This window comes from Triturus cristatus, chromosome 3_1 (genome assembly GCF_964204655.1).
Source record: "Triturus cristatus chromosome 3_1, aTriCri1.1, whole genome shotgun sequence".
In the NCBI taxonomy this organism is placed as follows: Eukaryota; Metazoa; Chordata; class Amphibia; order Caudata; family Salamandridae; genus Triturus; species Triturus cristatus.
The window spans coordinates 294,379,004-294,404,823 of NC_140583.1; the positions used below are offsets into that span (position 1 = coordinate 294,379,004).

A 25,820-nucleotide genomic window follows, 5' to 3' on the forward strand; every position below is an offset into this window, starting at 1 on the left:
CAGATGGATCTTGTGTCGTAAAGCCCATCGCCAAATGATCTGGACTCAGTGAGAGAGCTGGGCAGATTTGGTTCCCCTTGCTTTTGAAGATAATACCTGGCTGCAATGTTTTCTGCCTTGATAAGGACCACTTTGTTAGTCAAGTGGGGAAGGAAAACTTTCAATGCAAGGTGAACAGCTAGTAATACCAGGTAACTGATGTGGAGGCCTTGGAGTCTGGGTTCCCACTAGCCTTGGACAGTAAGATCCTGTAAGCGCACAGACAACCCCACAAGGGAGGTGTCCGTTGTAATGGTCCCCTGCGGAACTGGGTCGAGAAAAGGTCATCCATGCAACAGGTTATGTTCCACCACTACAGAGAGACAACTGCGGCAGCTTATCAACACTAGATCATTCCAATGACCCTCCGTTTGGAACGACTGGTGCGCCAAGCACTCCTGCAACGGACACACATGTTACCTAGCATGGGGCACTATACCAATGCAGGAGGCCATCATGCTGATGAGGCGCATGACTGTCATGACCATGATTTGGTGGTCTGGAAGAATTATATCCTGTAAGCGTTTGGATATGCCATGCCAACTTGGTGAACACCCTGGTTGCAGTGGTGACCTCAAAGAGGAGCACCTTGTAAAATCCAAATATGTTAACAGATGGCCACCAAATATTATAATCCTTACTGCTCTTCTTCATGACATGTTAATACCTGAAACCAGCAAATCCGGACAGTCAACATTATTAATACAAAATTACAACTATTAAGAATGTTAAGTTGCCTTTCACAAATAGGCAGAGAGACTTTACAAAAGAGTGAGAATGGAAACATCACAGGCCAGATTCTGTAGGCTACTACTGCAAGAGAAACAATGTTCGAGATACCACCCATTTTTCTCACCAGTATGCAAAGTTGTAGTTGCAAGCAGTTAAAACACATCACAAAACTTGGGAAATAGTGGCGCAAAGAAATCGCTTTTGAAATAAATAGGTTTTTGAGCTCTAGTGGTTCCACTGGAGATAGATTTGATACTTCTCCATCAGTTTGACGGTTTACAGATAGTGTGGATTGACGTCTACCTGCCGGCTCTGCATGTTTCAGTGAAGCCACTTTCACAGTTCTTCAGCAGTCTTTGATTAGGAGGACTGCCCCAGGGATTTCCTGAAGTGATTGTCTTTAAGCCAGTTGACTCAGGAGTGTGAGGAAATTTCCTTTTCTGCATTGTCATCACCGCTGTCTGCTGCATTCTCTTACTGTTTTTAGGTCTCGCATGCGAACGCAGCGCGAAGCGCTGCTCGCAAGCGAGATCTATTGTTGCTGACTTGCCTCGGAAGTGGGACAGGAGATGGGCACGCGCATGGTCTCGGCGGATTTGAGTTGGTGTACGCGCTTCCAGCCACGCGGCGTGCACATCTCCTGTCCCCCTTCCCTCGCAAGCCAGCATGCAGTTTCACTTTCGTCCTCACCATGTGCAAGCTCACGGGTCTCTTTCAGTCAGCCGATGTGCACCCGCAGTGTCTCTTCTCTGGCGATCTCAGCACTTTTGCGCGCTCCCCCACGCTTTCAATTTCGCAAGTACTCTCTGCTGTTGTTTCCCTTTATTTCCGTCTCCCCCTCTCTCTCTCGCCGGCTCTGTTTCTCCCTCTCGCTGTATTTTCCTATTTGTAATAAACTCTTTTTAATGATCTCTTTTAGCTCCTTCTCTTCCAGTCTTTCTCTGCCTCGCCGTAGCTGTCTCTCCTCTCTCCACATCCTGCCCTCCTCTGTCCCTCTCCCCCTCCCCCCCCCCCCCCCCAGGTCTCGTATTCCCTCTGTCTGCCGTCAAACGCCCTCCGCAGGGTGCCGAGCGCCTGGAGGCGGGAGTTAAGTTTCACACACCGAGAAGGGAAGGAGATGCGGCGGCTGCCAGCGCTCCGCACACCCGGCATGTGAGTACCGATTCAGTCCTTATCCGGTCCGTGCCCCGTCCTGGCCCCCTCAGCCCCCCTATGCTGCCCGCGTGGATCCCGAGGCACCTTTTGGGGGTCTCATAGGGAGGTGAGGGCAGCCTCGGCCCTCTGGTGGGGAGGGATCGCCTCCCTACCCCTAAACTACAGCGAGGATCTAGGGCAGAGCCGCGTCCTTCCAGCCCCCCCCCCCCCCCACCAGGTACCCTCCTGTTGTCAGCCCTGGGTGCCCCGACCCTCCCTGCCAAGGCTGCACACTACAACATGCAATTTATCTGAAAGCTTCCATGTCAATTGCAAGCAAAACAAAGCCGTGGCTGGTAACACGCTATCCTTTAAACTGCAATTGATTTAATTACAAGTGAGCAAATGACGCACGAAGTGAAAAAGACGCGTGCAAATACTGAAACGCAGCATACTCACTTTATAGTGCACCATACCACCCCCTGAGCTGCCAGATGCCACTTCGGCTACTACCGCTTTCGCCACCGCGCTCGTATGTTCAGTGTTTGTTGCCGCTCATCGCCTCAGCTACCGCTTTGCCAGCGTTCGCGCATGCGTAAGCCACTGACTCACTCACACCTGTGGCTCTAAAGAGAAGGCGGAGGAGTAAATTGACAAACTAGACCACATACTACTAAATAGCTAAACAGGTGTGATGGCCATATTGGATGTAGCTTTACTTGCTCCGTGATTAGCTACCCAAGTGACCTTGCGGACGTGTCCCTTTTATAGGAGTTTGTCAACTAATGCTCCATCTTGGCCACTGAGCTCCCATAAAAGCAACTGGAGAGAATTGTTATTAAGAGAAAACGAGTGGACTAAGAGGATCCATGTAGCAATTGTGCAAGTAGACATGGCTGGTAACATGCTACCCTTTAGACTGCGATTAATTTAATTATATCACTTTATAGTGCGCCATACCACCCCATGAGCTGCCAGCCCCCACAACACTTTTCACCCTGGACTCTACGTTTAAATAGCCGCAAGTGTAAGGCGGCAGCTACATGTAATTAAATAACTGCTCTGGTGGCTCCTTTTTTACCATCATCTCGGACTCTGCATGTTTTTCCTTTGCCAAGCGATCAGCGGAGCTCCTTTCAAGGAGGGCGGGGGGCTTCAACTTCATTTAATCTCCCCGTCCTGTACCCCAAAATCAATTCCAGCCAGAGTATCGTAAGATTGCAGCAGCCATGTCGAGCTGTATGTGTAAAGGGCGGCAGCTACATGCTACAAGTAAGTGACTTAGTAATTAAATAGGAGCATTTCTTTTCAGCATGAATTTAAATGTTTTCCATCTTGGTTGGTACTTTTGTGAGCTCCGTGATTATGTACAAAATGGTATGTCTGAGCTGCTTTGTATGTGTTTTGAGGAATGCTATCTTTGACCTTCTGCAGTGTTTATGTTCACGAGGACTTCTAAGAAACATTGGCATCTCTGCAACTACATGTCCAAATGTAGCTCCGGGGGCTTTGTATATAATTTCTTTTTTTGTGTGCCGTTTTTTACAGCGTGAAATCGACCCCAAAATACTGAGGTGCTTTACATGAGGGATAGTTACATTACACAAGGGCACATTCATTTTTGGTAGGCACGTGGAGATTAAGTGATTTGCCCAGAATCACAGAAGCATTTGCAATGTAATGTGTCTCGTATTACTGAAAGTTTGAGCTATTGGTGTTGCTAATAATAGTTCCATTATTGTTAGCAACGCCAATAGCTCAAACTTTTAGTAATGCGAGACCTATTGCATTGCAAATGCTTGTTTAGAGACTGCAACTGTCACTCAGAGTGAATAGCCCTAATGAGGTGTGAAAACTGCTAACATGGCAGAGACAATCGCCTGGGTATTGGGGGGGGGGAGGTCAGGAGGGATTTGTTTCCTTGGCAGGATGGCCAGTGCCCAGAAACTTGTTTTACTTCAAAAAGGCCTCCCATGTCACAAGCGGATATCAGATGACACCTGAACGGGCACCTTCATTTGTCCTATCAGTCAGGCAGGCACTAAATCTAAATCCAGTAGTGGAAAAGCTGCCCCCAGGAATGGTTGGGAATGACCACAGAAGAGGGGCTGCTCATTACATCTGGGTGGGCATGCAGGCTCTGTACAAGTCTGCATATTTGATTTAGTGAGCAGAAGGTGTAACAGGATAGTTTGCAGTAGGGCACACAGGAACTGCTGGAAAAATGCTCAGGGTTACCTCTGACAACTTTAACTTATTGGTTAGGGAGGAGCTAGGAGTGACTACCACCTACAAGCTAGTGCCAGGCATAAATTTGGGACCCCAAGTAAAGACCCTTGGCCTCATTCTAGACAAGGATCTGGCAATGGCTTCTCAGGAAAAGAAGGTTGCAGGCACCTGCTTCGGCCTCCTGAGGTCTCCTCAGCAGACACTCAAATGGCTCCCCAAGGAATGTTGGAGGACGGTGGTTCACAGCCTGATACTTTCTCATCTTGACTTCGGCAATTCACTTTATCTGGGCAGCCCCTCATATTTCATCAGAAAGCTGCATGTTGTTCAGAATGCTGCAGCCATAGCACTGATGGGCCTGCCCAAAATGCGATCAGCACGTTCAGCATTTGTGCAGCTTCATTGTTTGCCTATAAACAAAAGAATAGAATTGAAGGCTGTATGTATTGCCTATAGGATAAACCATTCCCCTGCTCACACATCCCTCAACATCTCATCACTCCATACAGTGCCGTTAAGAGAGCTGAGCTTTACTGACTACTCCTAGAATTAGGAGAGCAAGAGGCAGAGGCCATTCATTCGGGGTACCTGATCTCTAAACTGAGTAGTTTAAATCCTCACTTGTCCTCACCTTGTTCTGTCAGTGCCGGGAAGCCTGCTGTGGGTAGCTGTGCGCTCTATGAGAACTTTTTTAATAACAATACCCTGCTGTTTGAGACTTGCAATAAGAACCAATGGGCTAGACCTCATCCCACTTGTACCCAGTACTCCTAAGGCCAGTTGACTGGCCTCCTGTGTGGCAACAGGGACACATCAAGCTGAAAGAGACCTTTTTCCCCCCGAAGTAAACAGCTGACCAGTACAAACTGCATCATGCTGGTGGGCTCTGCTGGAGTGAGTCTTGAATCCCCAAGTGCTGTTTCTGAGGTACCGGGACTCTTGACTGTGTCTAACTGCACTTCTACTTTCTCCTCCAACAACCCAGGACTTTCTCTAAGAGCTCCGGAGGACCAGGACTAACCTGCCAAGCTAATCCGTCCAAAGCACACCTTGATGGGATGACAAACTATTTTCCTCCACTTGGAGCTTCTCCGCAACAGCAAACTCATTTATGCTGGACCTCAGCAAAAAGGTATCCGGCTTCGTGGAGCCCTAGTCAGCCACAGCTTGCAGTTTTGCCCTACTGTAGGATTCCAAGCTCCGAAAGAGAAACTCCAAAGGTAAAAATCTTGAATGGGCGAAGGCACCAACAGTATTTGGCTGGTAATAGGACTTTCGAGAGTGAAATTCAATTTTTCCCCTCTCTGAGCTTTTCCCGCTAAAACTAACAGCTTCAACGAGACCACATCCAATACCTATCCAACATTGCGGAGACCTCCTCCGATACAACTTGCAGCCATGCATCGCTGAGTTATTCTGACTCCTAGAAATACGTCCCAAGATAAAATCAACAAACGAGTGGAATTTTATTGTGTTGTTTTTCAATTTAACTATTATGGTGTTTCTAAATGCTTTATACAAGTTCTCTATGTTAAGCTAACAGGGGTTGAGTTCAGGTTTGAAATACCAAACCCTTTAACTGGACCAAACAAGATAGGGACCTTATTAATTGTTGTGGACTACCATGCACCCCAATTAATAATTAACTTCCTCACAACGAGGGTGGAAAGTTTGCAGCGACAGTACCAGCAGTTACGATTGTTATGATACACCTGAATCAAAATGTGCATAATTTGGGAAAAAAACATGAAATAACTTTTCTCCTGCTAAAACAGAATAAACTGAAGAGGAGTGGGAGTAAACTGTATATGAAGCCTAGACGATGAGAAACAAGCACTAAAGTGAATAGACATATAAGGATTACATTAATACGACAAAACAATTAGCTCAACATCCAACGTTGGTAGGGTAATGGGGTGTTTCCACATTTCGAAATGTAAAGACGACACCCCCAGCAATTAAAAACTGAAAAATGTAGAAAACCAAATAAAACCACTGATGCTGTGACCATTGTAGGAAGCTGGTTCTGTATATAGTATACCAACGTAAGGTATAGTGTGCACAAAGTCCAGTGAATCCCCAAATGTAGTCTATAATACCTTACTCTCTATTTGTGGTAGTGTGGGCGAGCAGTAAGACTTTATCGGAGGGTAGTGTTAAGCATTTACTGTACACACTCAGGCAAGAAATAATTTCACACACTCACAGAGCTCTGACCAATTTGTTTTGTATGAAAATATTATCTAGTTGTATTTTATTTCTAGAACCAAGCCAGGCCTGGTGCAGGTAAGTGAAATACTCTACAGGAATAATACAGTAGAATGCAGTGGTATGTAATTGGTTTGGATACAGGTAGGACAATTATTCATAAACTGTTAAAATTACTTTCTAATTACTGTAGGATTACTAATTAGATTACTTTTCAAGTTACTATTTCCACTCAGTGTGATATGCCTAGATATCACACCAGGGCATTTCCAAAACAAAAGGTAAGTAAATCGGTTTTTTAAAGTATACAGTTTAAAGTTTCATACAATTTTCCAACTCAACACAAAGTTTTTCACAGAAAAGCAGTCAGTTCAATCCTATGAGTGGGGGTGGGGGGTGGGGGTGAGGGGGGGGGGGATATGAATCGGTTTATTTTTAGGAGTTGGTTTTCAAAGGTTAGAACAAGGGTTCCTCCAGGGTCAAGGATGCCCTCCAGGAGCACCCTCAGCAGCACTAGGGCGACTGGGTGCAGAGTGCCAAGGCGCAATGTTACCCAATGACAGATAGGGGGTCTCCGGTTGAGGACTGCTCACGAGAAGGCCACAAGGTTGAGGTAGCAAAGCTGCAGACTTAAGCTCAGGACAAAGGGGGGTATAAGTTAGCACCCAAGGTGTACCCACAGCGGCACTAGGTCGGCCGGGTGCAGGGTGCCGTTTTGGCATCGGGTGCCCTGTTACTTTCAATGGAGATTCTCCGGTTTGAACAAACACTGCAGGCTCAGGATTGCCAGAGAAACCGCTTTGTGGTGTTGAGCCACTGAAGCTCGGGCCGTGGGCTCGGGCGCTGACTCGTGGATTTGGTCATAGCCAGAGTCTGTGGGTGAGCAAATCCGGTGTTCAAGGGAGAAAAAGTCTGGTTGGGAAAGGCAGGGCAGGTCTTCTGGGATCTAGGGGGCTGCTGGTTGCAGGACACACCGGGATTCCGCTGGAGCAGTTTGAGGTTGAGACAGGCCCGTAGGGCTGGGGCTAAATCAGTTGATGTCCTCCTCTTCTTCCTTCAGCACTGCTTTATGGTCAATCTTCTTTTTCTTGCTTATTGTCTGAGGAGGCAATGTTCAGAGTTCGCCCAAAATATAAAATTTAGGGGCGTTTCAGGTAGGTACCAATGGGTCCCTTCCTTGGGGAGGGTACACCCTCCGATTATGCCACCCTCCAGTGGGAAAAGTGCTTAAGCCTCACTCTGGTTAGCTGGGTCCCCCCATCTTCAAGATGGGTGGACTAGGAGCTGTGTGTTGCCTCTCTTTCCCCACCTGAGGGGTTGGGTCGGTAAAGATGGGCACACCTCTCCTCCTATCTTGGTTTTCCAGCTGATTCTCCTGCCCAAAGTGGAGGTCAGAACCGGATGGGGCTAGTTGCTGGGAGCAGCAAATAGCTGGGGCAGCTCACAAAGGCGGCAAAACCTTTGAAGCTACCCCTTCGTCGACCCTCTCCATCCTGGGGGGAGGAAGCTTGGCACCTTTGCCCAGGACCTGCTTTGTTTAAGGACCCCGAGAACGGGAGGCTCTCGACCTAGGCGTTCAGCAACATATCTGGGGATGGCAGCTGGTGAGCAGCTAGTCAGCCAAGACACTAGAGTCAGGTAGTTTTTCAGCCGGCATCTCTAAGATGCCCTCTGAGTGCATTTTGCTATAAATCCTACACTGGCATCAGTGTGGGTTTAATGTGATGAGAAGTTTGATATAAAACTTCCCAGTTTTCAGTAAAGTCATTATGGTGCTGTAGAGTAAGTAATGACAAACGTCCATACCATATATTCTTTATGGCTTTACTGCACTTAAAATGTCTAAGAATGAACTTAGACACTGTAGGGGTACAGGGCTCATGCACCTGTACCCTCATTAGTGGCACAGTGCACCCAACTAGAGGGGTGGCTGACCCATTCCACAGGCAGTGGGTTGTAGGCATGGCACGCAGGGATGTGTGCCATGTCAACTCTTCACTTTTGTCTGCACTAAAACATGCAGCCTGTAATGACAGTGTGTGTGTGTCAAGGTACAGGGCCTCTAAGGGTGGCACAATATGTGCTGCAGCCCTTAGAGGGCTTCCCTGGGCACAGTGCCCTTGGTATTTGTGGCACTTTTTAAAAGGGACTTACATGTGGCCAGAGAGTTAGCAATTGGGTGTGCAATGGTACAGATTTAGGGAAAGAACATAGGCCTTGGGTACCAGGTTGGCAGGAGCTCAGAGCACACTTAGTCAAATAGCATCAAAATCACAACAACCATGCAAAAATGGGCACTTTCCTACAACCATAAATATGTGAATAAAAAAACCAATGAGAACTAGATCCCATCAGAATCAAGGCAGTGTCAACTAATGCACTGTATGAAAAACTTAAAAAGCCAAACACTGCCCCTGTATTGTTTCGGACCACTAACAAGGACTTTGCTGGTGGGCAAAGACTCTGATCTTGTTGATCTGAAATGTAGTGAACATACCTGCGAAAGATATTTATCAACCAGGATTTGCACATTTAGGCCACTGTACTAAAGCAAGCTCCTGATGAGACACCTTTTAAACTCTCCCATGAACCAAAGATGTAGACTGATACCAGTCCTTTCAGAACTTTGAACTTCACTGCTGATAGGAGTTGTAATACACACATCAACACTACAGTCACCGGATTCCTCTGATTTAAGGGTTAATTTAGAACATGTACTGGCAAAGATAAAAGGTTTTGTCTTTACAATGAGAGCTTCAAGCTACTGGTGCTGCCATAGATTATGTGTAAAATATTGTTGAAAAAAAGAAAAACATTTCAAAAGGTAGGTAAAGGTAAAGCAAACGCATACCTTGAAGGTGTCACCTAACTGTACACTTAATTCAATATCTTCATCTTTTATAAATGTCATGAATTTTTTCACTCTAGAAGCTTGTTAATTTACAAAATAATACCTTTAAAGGAAAACGGTTGTTAAAGTCTTATTTACTTTTCACAAGTTTCAGAACTGAAATAGGCTACGGTAACTTTGTTCTTAGCAGGTCCTCTGCAATAACCCAAGTAGAAGATTTATCAGCCGCCAGAAGAAGAGACGTCTTCTATTCAATCATGCATTTTACATCTTCTGCCTCAAACGCCAAATGAGTGACTGCTGCAGCCCATCCTTCAGGGATGATCAGGAAGGTGCCCTGGCACTCCAACCACCTCCAGAGACACAAGCCTTCTGGCATAGGACCCACTCGGTCCTGCTTGTTGCAGTACCACATGCCAATGGTGTTGTCTAGGAGTACCTGTACCAGCCTCCCGTTCAGGCCAGACACATTCCTCACAGCTCCAGTAGATTGATGTGAAGTTGGTCTCCACTGTAATATTCAGTGGAGAAGAGATCAGGCATGGCATAGCCTTTTTGAACAATTTGCAAGACCTATCTCCTAGACATAATAGATCGGCAACCCAGGAGAAAGTGCAGGATCCTGCCTCCAACTGGGTGGAAATGTGCCACTAAAGGCAGACTAAAGTGGTTTGTTGGCTGCTGTAGCAGGAGAAGTGGATTTAAGGGACTGATGTCTCTGCAGGACTGCACGCCATCTGCTGGTTCCACGTCCGCAGGCCCATAAGGACTGGTTTGTTAGTTGCATCACTGGTTGGGACAGGCTATCCCAGCCTATATGACAGCTCTCTGGAATAGCCCTTACATTTCCTTAACTGGTGAAGAAATTGTTTGGCAGGGGCCAACAGCCCAAAGGAATGTGCTGTAGCTTTGCCATCTTTAAAGCGTTCCAAAAGGAAGTCCGCCTTCCCCCCAAACAGATGAGACCCATCCAAAGGCATATCCATTAGTGAAGCCTGCACAATGACAGGAAATCCAGTGAACCTCATCCAGGCATGCCTAAGGAGGACAAGGCCTGTACTGACTGCTCTGCGAACGCAGTTTGTAGTATAAAAACAGGGCAGATAATATACATAAAGCCTTGCCCTTTGTGTAATGTCTGTGGCAAAGAGACCCAACGGTCCTGTGGGTGTGTTTATGTATGTGTGTGTGCACTCACATGCACCTTATTTCATACATTTAATAGTTACATGGGTGTAATACTGTGCCGGGAGTGTTAAAAGGCTTTTGGCATTTTTGAGCTCGGCATGGGTGGCACTATGCTAGTCCTATACTTAAAATCTTAAAAACTCTGCTAGAAGAAACAATTTGAGATGAGCAGTTTTACAGTGGCAATGGTGTTGCAGAATGTTCCATATAAAAGTACCTGCTATCCACCCAAAACTTGGGGGATGGGGGGGGGGAGGAGGAGAGGAGAGAGAATATGAATATATATGGTCCTAACTATAACTACATACCGACAATAGCCAGTAGGATATAGATATCTATCTACTGGCGGTTGTCGGTAGGTAGTTAAAGTTAGGACCATGTTTCCATAGGAAAAGCATTTTTTGACTTCCCTTTAACTTTGGCGTCGTTTGACCAATCTTCATGATATTTTCCAAATAAAAGTGTCAAATTGGGTCTTATTGTGCATGGAAGGTTTTAGGGTGATCCACCGAGGGGGAGGGGGCGTGGGGGGATGAGCAAGAAAAAAAAACGTGTGTTTCCCCTGTTAATACCCATAACATCTTTAGACATGCTTGCAGCCCAAACTGCTGGATGCAATTCCACCAAATTTGGCAGAAAGGTAGATTTTGTTACGGAGATCACGCTTTTTGTTATTTGGTGTTAAATAAAAACCAAATTTGGATACCTGGGCAGAGCACAAGCACAGATCTCTTGGTGGGATCTGATTGGCTAACCAATACTTCAACCAGGAAGTGTTAGCAGCTATCTTCGGACCACTATACATGATAGCACCCCATTGCAATGCATTGTAGTGAGTGGCAGGTTTTGAGGGTCACAAAAAGGAGAATGTATAAAGGGTGATACCAGATTTTAGTTACAATATAAATATTTTGTTGGTGGTACCATTCTCATTTTAGGAATTGTAGTGTGTTCTAAGGGGAATTCACCCTGTGAAAAAGGCTTCTGCTGGGATTTCATTAATCACGTTTGAGAGAAAACTGTTTTCTCATGAGTTTTCCATAGAGGTTCTGGTCAGTCGTATGAAAATGAAGTCTGACATTCTCAGTAATGCATATAGTTCCAATAGGAGCAGCCCGTGAGTAGATTCCCTTGTGTTTTACTGTGTCTAAAAAATAACTAAGGCTCTAACAGTGTTCCTTATGACAAAAGTAACACCTGAAGCCATGTTGATTGAATCCAACTGGTAAAACTTAAAACATTTAATTTAGAAAGGAACAAAAGGAGGAGGTTCAGTTTGTCGTAGAAATTATGGTTAGTGCTGTAGAAAGAAAAATTAGGACAGAGTTTAGGTGAGTTCTCAAATATCTTCCTCTTCTATTACACTAAACCATTTTGGCATGCAGACTGAAACATGCACTTTAAACACCAGCAGCAGACTGCCAGTTAACTCCATGGTGATCAGCAGCTTTTATTACACTGGGTTAATAAACAACTAGAATGCCAACATTCAGAATCTATGCCAAAAAGTGTGGCACGTCTGATCGTCATCGTGATGGAATCAAAGTGGAGAACTTAAAGCATTTTCTACTGAGGACACTGCAGTAAATGAGGAAATGAGCAAATCAGGGAGATCCACAACAAATAACTCTCCCAAGATGGCCACAAGAGAAAAGAAGAGCCTAAATATAGTCCAAATATTAACTAAATTTAGCCCAAGTATAGTCCAATGAAGGAAGAGTGCAAAACACTTAATTGTTTTGGTTTTTTTTGCAATTTTATATAGCGCAGATATGACCCGAAGGAACAGAAGTGCATTACATCAGCACAAGTTAAACAAGAACATATTAATTTTGGTTTTAGGCATGGAGAGATTAAGTGATTTGCCCAAAATCACAGGATGTCGATCTGATCCAGAAACTTGAACCTTGTTCCCAAGTTACAAAGTCTGGAATTCTGGCCGTAACGCCATATCCTCTCCTTTAAGAGTAATAAATAATTAAGTGGTTAACTGGATACAAAACACATTTGGATAGCAAATTATTAAAAAGTGCTAGGCTACTATTCCAGAACACAGAAAATATGCCTTCACTTAGTTGTTTAGAGCACTAACCAAACGTTCTATGGGAATAAGACCCTCTCATGGAGGAGGGTGCAGAAGCAACAAGTTGACCGGGCAGGACGGGGAGCAAGTGGCAGCACAACAGACTATGGAGGGCAGAGGAAAGGAGGGGGGGCAATAAACCACCATGCAGTGCAGACAAGAGAGGCTGCAGGAATGTAAAAGACTATTAAGGGCAGAAGGAAGTGGCAGTACAACCAAACATGCATACAGACCAGATGCAGGCCAGAGACTCATGATGTTTATAGGCCCAAAAGGGCAATAGTTCATATGTCTCCTGCCTAAAATGTCCTCTTTTTAATAAAAAGCCAATGGGAAAATCTGTTCACCAGGGTTTTAGTCTTTTTCCCCAAAAACTTCCATCTGACCAAGTTCAAAATGTTGGGAAGTAAGGTGCATTGGATCACAGAGTGCAGGAGGAATGGGAACAAGGCAGGAGGAATAGGAACAAGGCAGGAGGAAGTGGATAGGGGTTTGGCACAAGGAAAAAGGAGGGCCAGGAGAAAGGAGGCGGGAGCAGCAAGCTGACCATGGAGGGCAGGCGGGAGGGGCAATGGACAAATAACACAATGGAGAGCAACAGTGAGAGGGGGTCAGGGGCTGCAAGCTGACCACACAAGGCAGGTGGGAGGGGCGGTGGCAGTACAGAAGACCATGCATGTCAAGAGGAAGGTTTAGCAGAAGCACAACAGCCATGGAGAACAAGAGGCAGGGGCAAAGGACCATGGAGGATAGAAGGGAGGGGTAGGGGCTGGACATAGACAGAAAATGGCAGGGGAAAGGGCTTCGCAATAGACCACTCAGGGCAGGGTGGAGTGCAATTGCAGCACAACAGAGCATGGAGGGCAGAAGGGAGTGGCAGCAAAATGGACCATGCAGCAAAATGGACCATGCAGGACAAGAGGGAGGGGCATGGAACATGGACAGAAAGGTTAGAGATCGCAGGGACAGATAGCAGCCATCTGACCAGGCTAAGAAGGTGGGTGGGGCAATGGCAGCTCAACAGAGTAGATAGGAGGGTGGCAGGTTCATGGAGTATGGTGGGCAAAAAGGAGGGAACAGGCGCATGCACACAGACGTTGGAAGGCAGAGCGAAAGAACATAGGGGAAGCAAGCTAAGCACAGAGGGCATTGATGGGGCATAGAATTTGGCAACAGAGGGCAAGAGGAGTGGACTGGAATATCAAGCTAAATGGAGGGCAATGGCAGCACATCCGACCATGCAGGGCAGGAGGGGGTGCATGGACTCTGAAAACAGATTGTGAGGAAGTGGTGGATGGGGCAGTAAGTAAACTGTTTAGGGAAGGCGAGAAGGACAGTGGCAGAACAGCCACACACGGCTAAATAAAGGAGCCTGTTCATGGACTTGGACAAAGGATGGCAAGGGGCCGGGGAGGGGGGCTGGACAATGAGTTAAACCCCCACCCCACTGTGTGTTGTGATGAACATCTTACTTATGGTTAAAAAAAACTTAGTATTTCACTGAAAAAAACAAAGGATACAGGGACATTCTAGTTAGGCTCAGATTTCACTCATAAAAAAACAGTGAAAATCAGCCGTTATAGTTACATGAGCTAACTATAACTTATGCCACCGCAATGCAATGCACTGCTTATGACCTCACATATTGCATTACTCATTACATCACTGATGACATCTCAAATGCCATCACTGACATCATCTAGTGAATGTTTTCTAAACTTTTGAGTGTTAAACATATATATTAAGGAGCTACAAAAGTTAAATTACTATACGTTGTGTACTACTAATGAGTGATACAATTTCTAACATATTATGTGAGTTGCTGTGTGACTGTGTGTATCCGTGTGTGAGTGGATGTCTGAGTAGCTGTAAAGTTGTGTGAGTGGCTGTATGTGCGAATAGGTGAGTGTGTGAGAGTACTTGTATAGTCAAATAAGTGAGCGCGAGCATAACTATATGGGTGTGTGAGTGCCAGCATTGGTGAGTGAGGGGCTGTGTAAGTGGCTGTATGGGTGAGTGGGTGTGTGAGTGGCTCTATGGGAGGGTGGGTATGTGTCTCGTCTGTATTGATGAGTGAATGGGTGAGTGAGTGGGTGTATGAGTAGGTGCATGAGTGTCTGTATGGATATGTGAGTGGTTATGTGAGTGGCTATATGGGTGAGTGACTGTGGGTAATTGGTTGTATGGACGACTGAGTGGATGATTGATTAATTAATTGGCTGTGTGACTGGTTGTATTGGAGCGTGAGTGTATTTGTGAGTAGTTGTATGAGTGAGGGAGGGCACATGTGTGTGCTTGCATGGGAGTGAGTGCATGCGTGGATGGCTCTATGAGTGGGTGAGTGTGTGAGTGAATAATGGTGATTGAGTGGGTGGGTGGGTGGTTGTCTGAACGGCTGTATGAGTGAGTGGATGGTTGTCTGAACGGCTATATGAGTGAGTGACTGGGTGTGTACGTGGCTGTATGGGTAAGTGGGTGTTAGGCTAAGTGTGTTGGTGTGTGGTTGGCTGTACTGGAGAGGGAGTGTGCATGTGCGAGTGGCTGTATGGATGAGTAAGCGGATGGGTGAGTGCTTGTATGATGTGTGAATGGGTATGTAAGTGGTTGTGTGTGAGTGTGTGCATGTGAGTGGTTGTATGGGTGAATTAGTGGATGTGTCAGTAGCTGTATGGATGAGTGTGTTGTGAGTGGCTGGATAGGTGAGTGACTGGTTGTATGAGTAGCTGTATGGGAGAGTTAGCGGTTGTATGAGTCCTTACTAGCCTGCGCTTTTTATTTAAAATGTAATTAAAAGTTGTTCTTCCACAATATGGAAAGTTACAGTCATATGTAATGGTTTTGCAGTAGTAATTAATTTGTGTTTAGGAATGCTGTTCCTTTTCCAGTGAGCATCGACCGAGAATATATGCCTTTTGCTTTTTTCCCCAGTTTCTTACAAAATTTTAATGGTGTCATTGGCACACACTAAAACAAAAAGGCCTGCATGGGCTTTGGGTTTGAAAAAAGACAATGCAGCTTGGGGCCACAGTTCTATTAGAGCACGCCTTGACTTGACCTAAGACTTTAGGAAAGAGCCTGGCCACGCTTTAAAGCTGTCCCGAGAGAACAAGAGTCAAGGCTCTGTCCAAGAAAAGCCTATCCTGGCCTAACGGCTCTAGAAAATAACCCAGTGCGAGCTTTAATCAAATCAAATGAGAGCAGTATGGAGATTAGGCTTTATTAAAAGAGCCCAAAAAAAGTCCACGGATTAATGCAAAGCAGAAGCACAATGTTCCACAGTACGGAGCCTGCCTGATCCTAGTAAACCAAAAAACTCTGGAGGCAAGGTGCAGGCAATAAAGACGATGGTCCAGTTTAAAGCTTGGTCAAAGAATATATTCCTGGGCCAGTGCATCACAAAATAACAATCTAGTCTACGATAAAGCACTGAAAAAGATCCAAGACCAAGGAGAGAAGGGTGAAACAAAACAGCCAATATGGTGAAAAGCTTTAACAGACATGATACACGGCTACAGGGTGACCATTCAACAGATCTGATCACAGAATAAAGTTTTTGACATACACAACAAAGACGGGTAAGGGAGTAATAAAAAAACCCAGCCTGAAGCAAAAGACCCACAGTACAGGACATAGGCATATACTCAAGCACAGAAAGAAGCCATCTGCATTAACCATCAACACAAAGTCAATTACATGCGTTGGGTGAGTGTACAACTGTATTGTGCAAGAACTTAATCTACAACATGATCAGTGGAGGTACTCACCACAATCTTAAAATAATCACTGGGGATCACCATGTCGCCATTTTTAACCCATTTCACAGTGGGTGTTGGTTTACCAGACACTTCACACTCAAAGATGATATCCATGGACTCACGGGCATACAAACTTGCAGGGCGTACTAGGAACTCTGGCGGTACTGCAAAGAAAAAGGTATTGCACACTGTAGGTAAGCTCTTCAAGACACATTACCCGCTTTAAATGTTTTTTGTTTTCAAATTCAGAACCAACACTATTGTAAGCATAGCCAAGATTTTGCTTTGAGACGATCACAGCTTCTGTGAGGACTATGGAATGACAGGGAATGAAGACATACTTCTGTTATCCAACTGCTAAGCAGAGGGGCTTAGTAATGAAGGTCAGTGGGCATGAGGACGCAGATCTGCAATGTATAGGTCACACAATCCTCTATGTACGATCCTGTGACAAACTTCCAGCTGATACTTTAGCCCCAAAATGGGCTGCTACAAAACTGCTGATATTTCAACTGACTTGCACTAGAAAAAGGTCTCCAAGCAAAATGTACTGACAATGAATGTCAGCTAGTAATTAATTCAATTACTTGCATGTGCATACGCTCATAGGAAATACGCTGCACTATGCTATGTAGTCTTTATTTTATGTATGCTGTGTAAGGGGACATTCAGTAGAAATATCAGGGTCTCAAAAAATATTCAAACAAAGGTACATTCTAGAATTTCTACTATTTGCAATTGTTGGTGGAGCTGGAATGCACCTAACAATTCCGGTTTAACTGACTTGCAGATAAATGATACATTTTTCAATCAATCACTAACATTTTATTATCAGAAATGCAAAAATGTAATAGCTTATAGAAAATAGAAATCATTTAATTGACATGTTTTTGAAAAGCTGCTTAAAAAGTAAGGACATCCTATTCAGTCACACACCACAATAAGCAGCTGGTTACCCCATCTCTTAAGTTAAAACCTAAACCTTTCGCTTGACTTCTCAGATGGGGCTCAGCAATGAGTACTGGCCGATCTTCTACAGAAGCACAATTTTGCTTATCAGCATATGGATTATGTTACTTACCCAGTAAGCATCTGTTCTTGGCATGTAGAGCTGTAGATTCACATGCTTTACATACTCCTGTCATCTAGTGTTGGGTCCAGATGTTTGCTAGTTTTTGTTCGAAGAAGTCTTTCCAGTCACAAGGTAAGGTGACTCCTCCTTTCTGTGATAATGCACATGGGCCATTGTTAGATTGTTTTCCCGCAAGAGGGTGAGAAAGGAGTAAGTAAGTGTAGTAGAGATGTCCATGTGTGTGAATGTATAAAAAAGAACGGCAACAACTATAGGTGCCGGGGAGGTGGTTGGACACATGTGAATCTACAGCTCTAAATGCCAAGACCAGATGCTTACTGGGTAACAATCAATTCGAGGCATGTGTGCTGTAGATACACATGCTTTGCATAGACTAGGAGCTAGATCGCTCAGTTTAGTTCTTTGGGATTTGGATTCCTGATTTCTCCATGGGTCTGAGTGAGGAGCCTGGAGGGGAGATGCAGCTTTTGATGTGGAACTACTCACATCCAATAGGGAGGTGTACCATGATGACAGGTCCATGTGGGAGCTACCAGAATCAGATCAGTGTAAGGGATGTTTGTCTGAACCAGGCACAGAATGGGAAGAGAGGAGGAAAAGCATAGGAAAATATCCCTGACAAGTTCATCCAAGTTCATCCATAGGGCATTGCCTTTTGAGAGTGGGTGTGGGAACCTGGAGCCGAAATGTGGGCATTTTGCGTTGTTGATTGTGGCGAACAAGTCTATTTGTGGGAATCCCCATTGTTGGAAGTATGGAAGGAGAACATGGGGATGAAGTTCCCACTCGTGAATTTGCTGCCTCTTTCTGCTGAGGAGGTTGTCGATCTGATTGTTTGCCCTGGAAGATGTTCTGCCAGATGATAAATCCTTTGATGGATGTTATGTTATGTTATTTAATATTTATAGAGCGCGCAGATGCCACAGCCAAGCGGCGTCCCGGCGCTACAAAGGACGAGCAACATAACAGCCAATATATCAGACCAGCCAGACCACTAGACCAGAGGAAACAGGAATGTTTTTACAGCTTTCCTGAAAAGAAACAAGTCAGAGATAGAACGAATACTAACCGGCAATGTATTCCAGAGGCTAGCTGCCAAAACACTGAATGAGCGACCGCCCATTTTGGCTTTTTTTTTAAACGGGGAACTTTAGCTAAAAATTGTCCCGTTGAACGTAATGTTCTGGCAGGAGTATAGTATGATATGGCCTGAGCTAGGATAGGAGGGGAAGACAACTTCAGAATTTTAAAAGCCAGACACAGTACTTTAAATTGTATCCTCTGCTTGACGGGCAACCAATGAAGATCGGAGATAGAACGCCCGACTGAGCAGAACTTTGGCAGCCCGATCAGCATTCGAGCAGCTGCATTTTGCACACGCTGAAGGCGTGTGAGCTCTGCTTGATTGGTGCCCAATAAAAGTGCACTGGCATAATCCAATCTGGAAAGGATCATGGCCTGCACTATGAGTTGCCTGGTGGCAGCGTCGAAGAATTTAAAAATAGGCCTGAGACTCTGAAGAACGCCAAAACAGGTACCCGCCACTTTCTTTGTGTGGGGGATGAATGATAGATTGGTGTCGAACAGGATCCCAAGATTCTTCGCCTGGGATACTGGCGTAGGAGTTTGGCCAAGCTCTGACGGCCACCAGTCGTCTCCCCAGAGATGGATTTCTTTGCCCAACACCAGCACTTCGGTCTTAGCTGCATTAAGTTGGAGACGATTATCGGTCATCCAGCTTGCCACCTCTCTAAGAGCACTTTGAAAACTAGAGGCATTCAGCGCAGTGTTCCCATTCAGTGCGACCGCTAACTGAGTGTCATCGGCGTATGACACCATGGTTAAACCCCATTTGTTGGCAACCTCCGTCAGCGGTCTCACATACAGGTTAAACAGAGTCGGACTAAGCGCCGAACCCTGCGGAACTCCTTGGGAAATAGGGCGGGGAAAAGACTCAAAGGGGGGAGTGCACACTTTAAAAGTACGCTGGCTAAAAATGAGCGAAACCAGTCCAAGGCAGTGCCATCGATTCCGGCTTCTCTCAATCTCTGGAGCAAAATCGAGTGGGAAACAGTATCGAAAGCGGCACTGAGATCCAAGAGGATCAGTGCCGCCGTCTGTCCAGAGTCTAACAATCCTCGAAGATGCTCAACCATAGCCACCAAGGCTGTCTCAGTACTATGGCCTGCTCTAAAGCCATTCTGGGAGGGATGGAGGATACCTATATTTAAGAGATGGTCAGAAAGAATATTATTGACATGAGCCTCAGCGATCTTAGAGACCCATGGGAGCAAAGAAATGGGCCGATAATGTTCTGGTTTTGCTGGATCTAATGTAGCCTTTTTCAATATCGGCATCACCATAGCTTGCTTCCATTTTATAGGCACCGTCCCAGTATTAAGAGACAGCTTAATGAGATTGAGGAGAAACGGGAGGCAGAACTCCGCGGATTCCCTAAATTGTGCAGGTCTGAGAGGGTCCATCGGAGAACCCGATTTGACCTTCACCACCAGGGAATCAAATTCTTCCTGAGATGGCACAGGAAGCACTAATAATGAACTAGCGATGTCATACATAGATTCTACAGTGTTGATGGGTGTGGTAAGAGGGGGAAAGGATCTATAAATCGAGTCCACTTTTTCCACAAAGAATGAGGCTAGTTCTTGGCAGTGAGCCTGAGAGCCATTCCCCTTTGCATCAGTTTTCCTATTAGTTAGATCTTTAAAAACCTTAAAGATTAATTTGGTTGGATTGGCACAGTTCTTAAACTCTAAAGAGTAGAAAGAGGCTCGTGCTTTGCAGATAGCTCGATGGTATAGCTTAATGCTGGCTTGATAGGCCTGTTTAAGAGTAGGGTCATATGTCTTGCGCCAGGCTCTTTCTGCCCTTTTACAGGCGACCTTAAGGAGTCTGAGAGATTCATTGTACCATGGGCTAGAATGGCCAGGCCTGGTCTTACTCCAGCCTGCCGGTATTAAAGTATCTAGGGCCTGAGTCACCCAATTACAAAAATAATCATACCCAGAGGTAACATCAGTGGGAAGATCTGGTAGATGTTGTGATAAAAGCTGATGAAAGTTCTCCAGGTTCAAGTTCCTCCAAGGTCGTTTAAAAACAACAGGTGTAGGGTTTCTAAAAGGAGGGACGGTAGAAGTGATTCGAATATCAATCAGATAGTGATCTGTCCAGATTATCGGTTTGGGAGGCAGTATTTTCGCGTTATCTATATTCGTCAGGAAGGGGTCCAAAGTGTGACCCCCTACATGAGTAGGACCGCGAATTAGCTGATGTAGCCTTAGTGCCTCAAGATCTGTAAGAAAACTACACACCGCAGAGGATTGAGGAACATCCATATGAAGATTAAGATCACCTATTATGTTAAAGTTAGCTGATCTAAGGGCTAAGGAAGAGACCACCTTAGGGAGAGCTGAACGAAAAGCATCATCAGGACCAGGAGGCCTATAGATAACCAAACCAGAGAAAGTGAGCTGGGAGGTCAACGAAATAGCAAAGTGCGCACTTTCACAGCCCACTATACTAACAGCGTTCCATAAACAAGGATAGCATGTCCTTACCACAGCCGCAATCCCTCCCCCTCTAGAATTACGGTGTAGAGTGTACATAGTGTAATCTGTAGGTAAGGCAAGGTTTATCGCCGCCGTAGCATTGTCATGTAACCAGGTTTCAGTTAAAAAAAATATGTCCGGTTTTTCATCGGTGAGCAAAGTAAAAACATCTAAATAGTGACATACTAGGGACCTTACGTTCAAGTGGAATATTTTAAAAGTAGTTGGTCGGTGAGAGACCGGAGGACAAGTTGCAGTGTTAATGTTATTGGCGCTGGGTGGGGGCTGTAAGGCCCTAATAGGCATGGGAAGCTCAAACCTACACCCAGCGCATCGCACAGGTCCGGACAGAGGGTCAAGAGCCTGATGCACGCAGCCACTCACCCTATTTCTGTAGCTACGTAGGCTATTAACCGACAGCATGCTCAGCCTCCTGCGTAGCCTGCCCTAGCCCTGCCGAGGCGCGGACGAGCGCAGACGGGCAGGACTCTGGCGCGACTCCGGCGCAGGGAGGGCGCCCACCACTGCGCGTCACCGCTGCGCGTGCAGATGGCTGGGTTAAATGCACCGTCGGCGCCTAGACTGCCCGCCTACTCCCCCAATATGGCGCCCAAAAATGACCCGGCAATTTCCCAAGCCAAGATGGCGTCCGCAAGCCACCAACACTTCCCCCAGTGACTGGAGCCGCAAAACAGCGGTGCTGATTCAAATTTTAAAGTGCAGGTAAGAGGATCAAGAGGATCTAAATGCACATAAGAACAGGGCATAAGAAACAATAAACAAAGCAAATGTAAAAACGGGAGTTTTTTTAAAATTTTCAAAATAGCGCTGGAGTCAGAGGCAGGTTGTAGCTCTGTGACCTTGTCCAATTCCCAGTTCCCAATTCCCAATGGCTTGAGAGAGGCGTGACAGTTGGAGTGAGGTAAGGGAAGTATTCTGAGATGAGCTGCGACTACTGCCAGACATTTGGCAAATACTCTGGGAGCAGTAGTCACTCCAAACTGGAGTACTTTGAACTGGTAACGTTTGTCTGCTGTTACAAGTCTGAGGTATTTGCGATTAACTGAATGAATTGGAATATGAAAATAAGCGTCTTAAGTCTAGACTAGACATAAAATCTCCCTTCTGTAAAAATGGCAGTACCTATTGAAGGGTCACCAGGTGAAAATGCTCTGAAATATATATTGGTTTAACTCTCTGAAATCAAGAATAGGTCTTAAGGAGCCGTCCTTTTTGGGGACCAGAAAGTAAAAAGAGTGAACACCTGAACCTTGGAACTGTAGTGCAACTGGTTCTATGGCTCTCTTTAGTAAGAGTGATCACCCACTTGCCGGTTGTTACAGATTTCCAAATGGGGAGAAACTGGTGAATTCTTCCCCCGACAGGTGTGGAATGGTCGGAGGGAAGCATGGGGAAGTTAGGGGATGTGGTGCCCTTACCCCTGACTTAGAAGATTTTTCCTCTACACCCTCCTCTAAAAAAGCCTCTTGAGCAAGAGAACTGGTTATTAACTTTGTAGGAGGAAGCATTCAGGTCTGAGGGTGTGGTTTTGGCCCCTGCTAGGAAAAAGGAGCTGCAAATGGAGCCTATATTTGAAGGAGACTGGAGCGCTCCTATGGACTTTGCCATTTTGTTGTCTTTTTTCATTTTCCCAAGCGCCTGATCGCCCTCAGGACCAAAAAGATGGTCTGTCAAAGGGAGTTTGGGCGTAAACCCGGAAATCCTTTACCAAGCATGCCTTCTGAGTAGGACGCTAGTGTTGACATCTCTAGCTGCGGTATCAGCAGCATCTAGAGCACATCTGTTTGAAGAATTGGAAATTGAGATATTGGAGCAATTGCTCCATTTCATCCCAGTGCGCCTTGTCATATCTGGCTAAAAGGCCCTGCATGTTCGCAATGCCCTAGTAATTGGCAACTTGAGCAGCTATGCATTTGCCAGAAGAGTCTAGCAGCTTGGATTCTTTATCCGGGGGAGGAGCGTCTCAGGGGTTTGGGAATTAGCCCGCTTGCAAGCATTGGACACTACCAGGGAGTCTAATGGTGACTGCCCCTTAGTAAATACCGTATCTGTTGGCGGTGGGGATGGGGGCGGGGGGATTATATATATTTTTTTTAATCAACTCCACGAGTCCAGATGCGTGCACGCACAGGATCTTTAAACATTTCGTCAGCTTGTCTCCTCATACCTTTAAGCATAGGGAGTGTTTGGGTCGACCTGTGAGTGGGTCCTAGTGTCCCAAAACAAAACAATCCTCTTCTAAAGATTCTTTGTAAAGTACCACCCCATGGTATTCTGCGACCCCGGAAATGAGCTGCTGATAAGATACATTGTCTTCAGGTGGAGATAGCTTGACAGGGTAAAGGTCTGGATCATTGTCTAATAGAGGGTCAATTGTGTAATCCTTCCATGGATCTACTGGGAATTTCATGTCCCCCTCATCATTGTCCTTGTGGCAGTCAGGCTGAAATAGTGGAGAATCCTGAGGTGTGATGTGCAAAGGATTTAAAGTCAGAGAAGAGGGTGGTGGTGGGGATGGATGAAAAGGGCTGGTGCCAACATTACTCTTCTTTAAAGGAATCTTGCAATGACTGTTGTTATCAGTAAGCTTGTGCTTATGAGGCAGCTTGGTATGAATACGTCCCGTATCTGGGTTAATATTAAGTCTTTTTTGTTTGGGATCCAATTTTGTAGGAACAATGTCTAAATGTGGATCCGAAGTTTCGGCGCAGATGGTTTCGGTGCGGAGATGGGATGGCCTGTGGGCGCAGAAGTTTGCGGCTTCGAGTGCCATTTCTTTCTTCAGCGTGGAGGGTTTCGGCCCTGAGCGGATTTGGACTTCGAACCGGAGGGCTTTGGTTCTGAAGAGGATTTGGATCGACTCGGTCCCGAGCCAGAAGGCTTGACTGGATGTTTCGGTGCAGAGCCAAAAGGCAGGGCTTCAGAAACGTCGTCTGTGCCGACCTTGGCCAGAAGGCAGAGGTGGTGCTGAAGCCTTACGTTTTTGGGATTGGGTTGATGGGACAAGGGGTCTTCGGTACTCACATCACCCGGTCCCTGCGGAAGTTCTTCGATGTCAAGGTCTGTCTCGAACTCAGAATCCGACTACGGAACGGAGAAGGCCTCTTCCTCCTCCGCCGCTGATGCATCAATTTCTTCTTGCCTGGACTGTTCACTGGAGATATCCGGCGTTTCTTCGATGTTTTGACACTGCATCTCTCGAAGTCGAGCCAGACGATCATGAAGGGTTTTCTTCAACCAAAACAATCTGCAAGCGTCGCAGACTTCCTCTTTGTGCTCCGGAGACAAGCACAAGTTACACACCTGGTGTGAGTCGTTGTGTGGATACTTTGCGTAGCACTAAAGACAGAATTTGAACAGAGTCTGTTTCATCGACGGAGAGCTGGATCGATGTGGTTAAGCCCAAAGGTGGTCCACAAAGCTTTCCGACCGAAAATTTAGATTTCGTTGACCGAAACGATAGGCAGAGAAGTGGGAAACACGTACGAAACAATACCATCGAGGGTAGAGTGGATTGCGCACAGAGGGGAACCCGAAGATCAGTTTCGAACAGGACAGCAGTAATGCATGTCCGTACCCAATGGCGGAAAAAACAATCTAACAATGGAATCAATGCACATGCGCACTATCACTGAAAGGAGGAGTCACCTTACCTCATGACTAGAAAGACTTCTTCAAAGAAAAACAACTTGCAAACATCCGGACCCAACATTAGATGGCAGGAGTATGCAAAGCATGTGCATCTGCAGCACACATGCCTCGAACACTCTGGTTCCCCAGGGCCACTAACACCCTCAAATCATCTAATAAACTATTTATGGATTTTTCAGGCCTGCAGAATGAAGTTGACTTTAGAGTAACGTATTTCAACAATCACAGTGGATTTACCTGGGGCTGAGGTTCAAGTTGCCCACAGTTTAGTACCGTAAAATACGCCAGAAGCGGACTTTGTTATAAAAAGCTGCGCTATATATGGTTCGATACTAAAAGAACCCGACTTAATTAGAATGGCAGTAATTTCTCAATATTTGCCAAAGACAGACCATGTTACAGAAGTGAAAACAAAGTAATCAAACATATCTACGCATTCCAATTTGTCCGTTTATTTTTAATGCTTCTTGAAGAGAATAAGCATTGTTGACAACTAGCGCTTTACATCTGCCAGCATTCTTCCAGGTTTCTCATTTGGCAATAATCTTGTAAGGAAAAAACTAAGCTGTGCAAAGTGTTTTCTGTATGGAAAATTAACACTAGGTCATCAGCTGTTAACAGTTGGGTAGTCAGCATTACATTGTAGCAAATTCTTTGAAGGATCACTGATAAAAATGTTTAGGGGGAGGTGATCAAAAATGCACTGGGCTCAGTTATAGGGCCCAAGGTTCTAATTAGGGTGCCACTGCCCCAGACAGTGTAGCAAAATGGCAGTGCTAATAGCCTGGGCGCACTGCTGTTATTATTTAGTATACATTGGCTTGCTAAACGTATGTGCTCTGCTGAAAATAGGAACAATGCACAACTATGTGGTGGACTTATTTTAAAAAAGTGCTGTTGCTGCGCACCACAAAAAATAGCTCAAACTATGCAGTGGATATCAAGAATGCCTTAGGTGGCATGTGGGAATAATGGTACTGTTATCTCTGCACCGTGTCAAATTGAATTGGGGACTTGTCAAGGTTGCCCACCCACCGCTACCTTTTGCTTTGGTAATAAAACCTCTTGCCCCCTACACTCAAAACGGGATGCCACTAGGATGGGCTCTAGTTTGGAGGCCTGCCCTTCTACGTCTCCTTACAAGCGGGTGATCTTCTCTTTTACATGTAGGGTGAGCGCTAGGACATGAAGTGGGGCTATGAGCACGCTGGCAGATTTTAGTAACCATTTAGACCACCGGGTCAACTGTGACAAATCCACTAGACTCCCT

The 25,820-nt window shown here is 45.6% G+C and overlaps 1 protein-coding gene across 10 annotated transcripts in view; it reads right to left on the reverse strand.

Annotated features, from left to right (window-relative positions):
• Positions 1 to 25,820, reverse strand: part of NEO1 (neogenin 1) — a 552,683-nt gene that overhangs the window by 165,193 nt on the left and 361,670 nt on the right. For all 10 annotated transcript variants that reach the window (XM_085643916.1, XM_085643915.1, XM_085643913.1 and 7 more), the window contains exon 6: positions 16,229 to 16,383. In XM_085643916.1, coding sequence (XP_085500042.1) covers positions 16,229 to 16,383 — 155 coding nt within the window. The remainder of the gene's footprint in view (positions 1 to 16,228; positions 16,384 to 25,820) is intronic.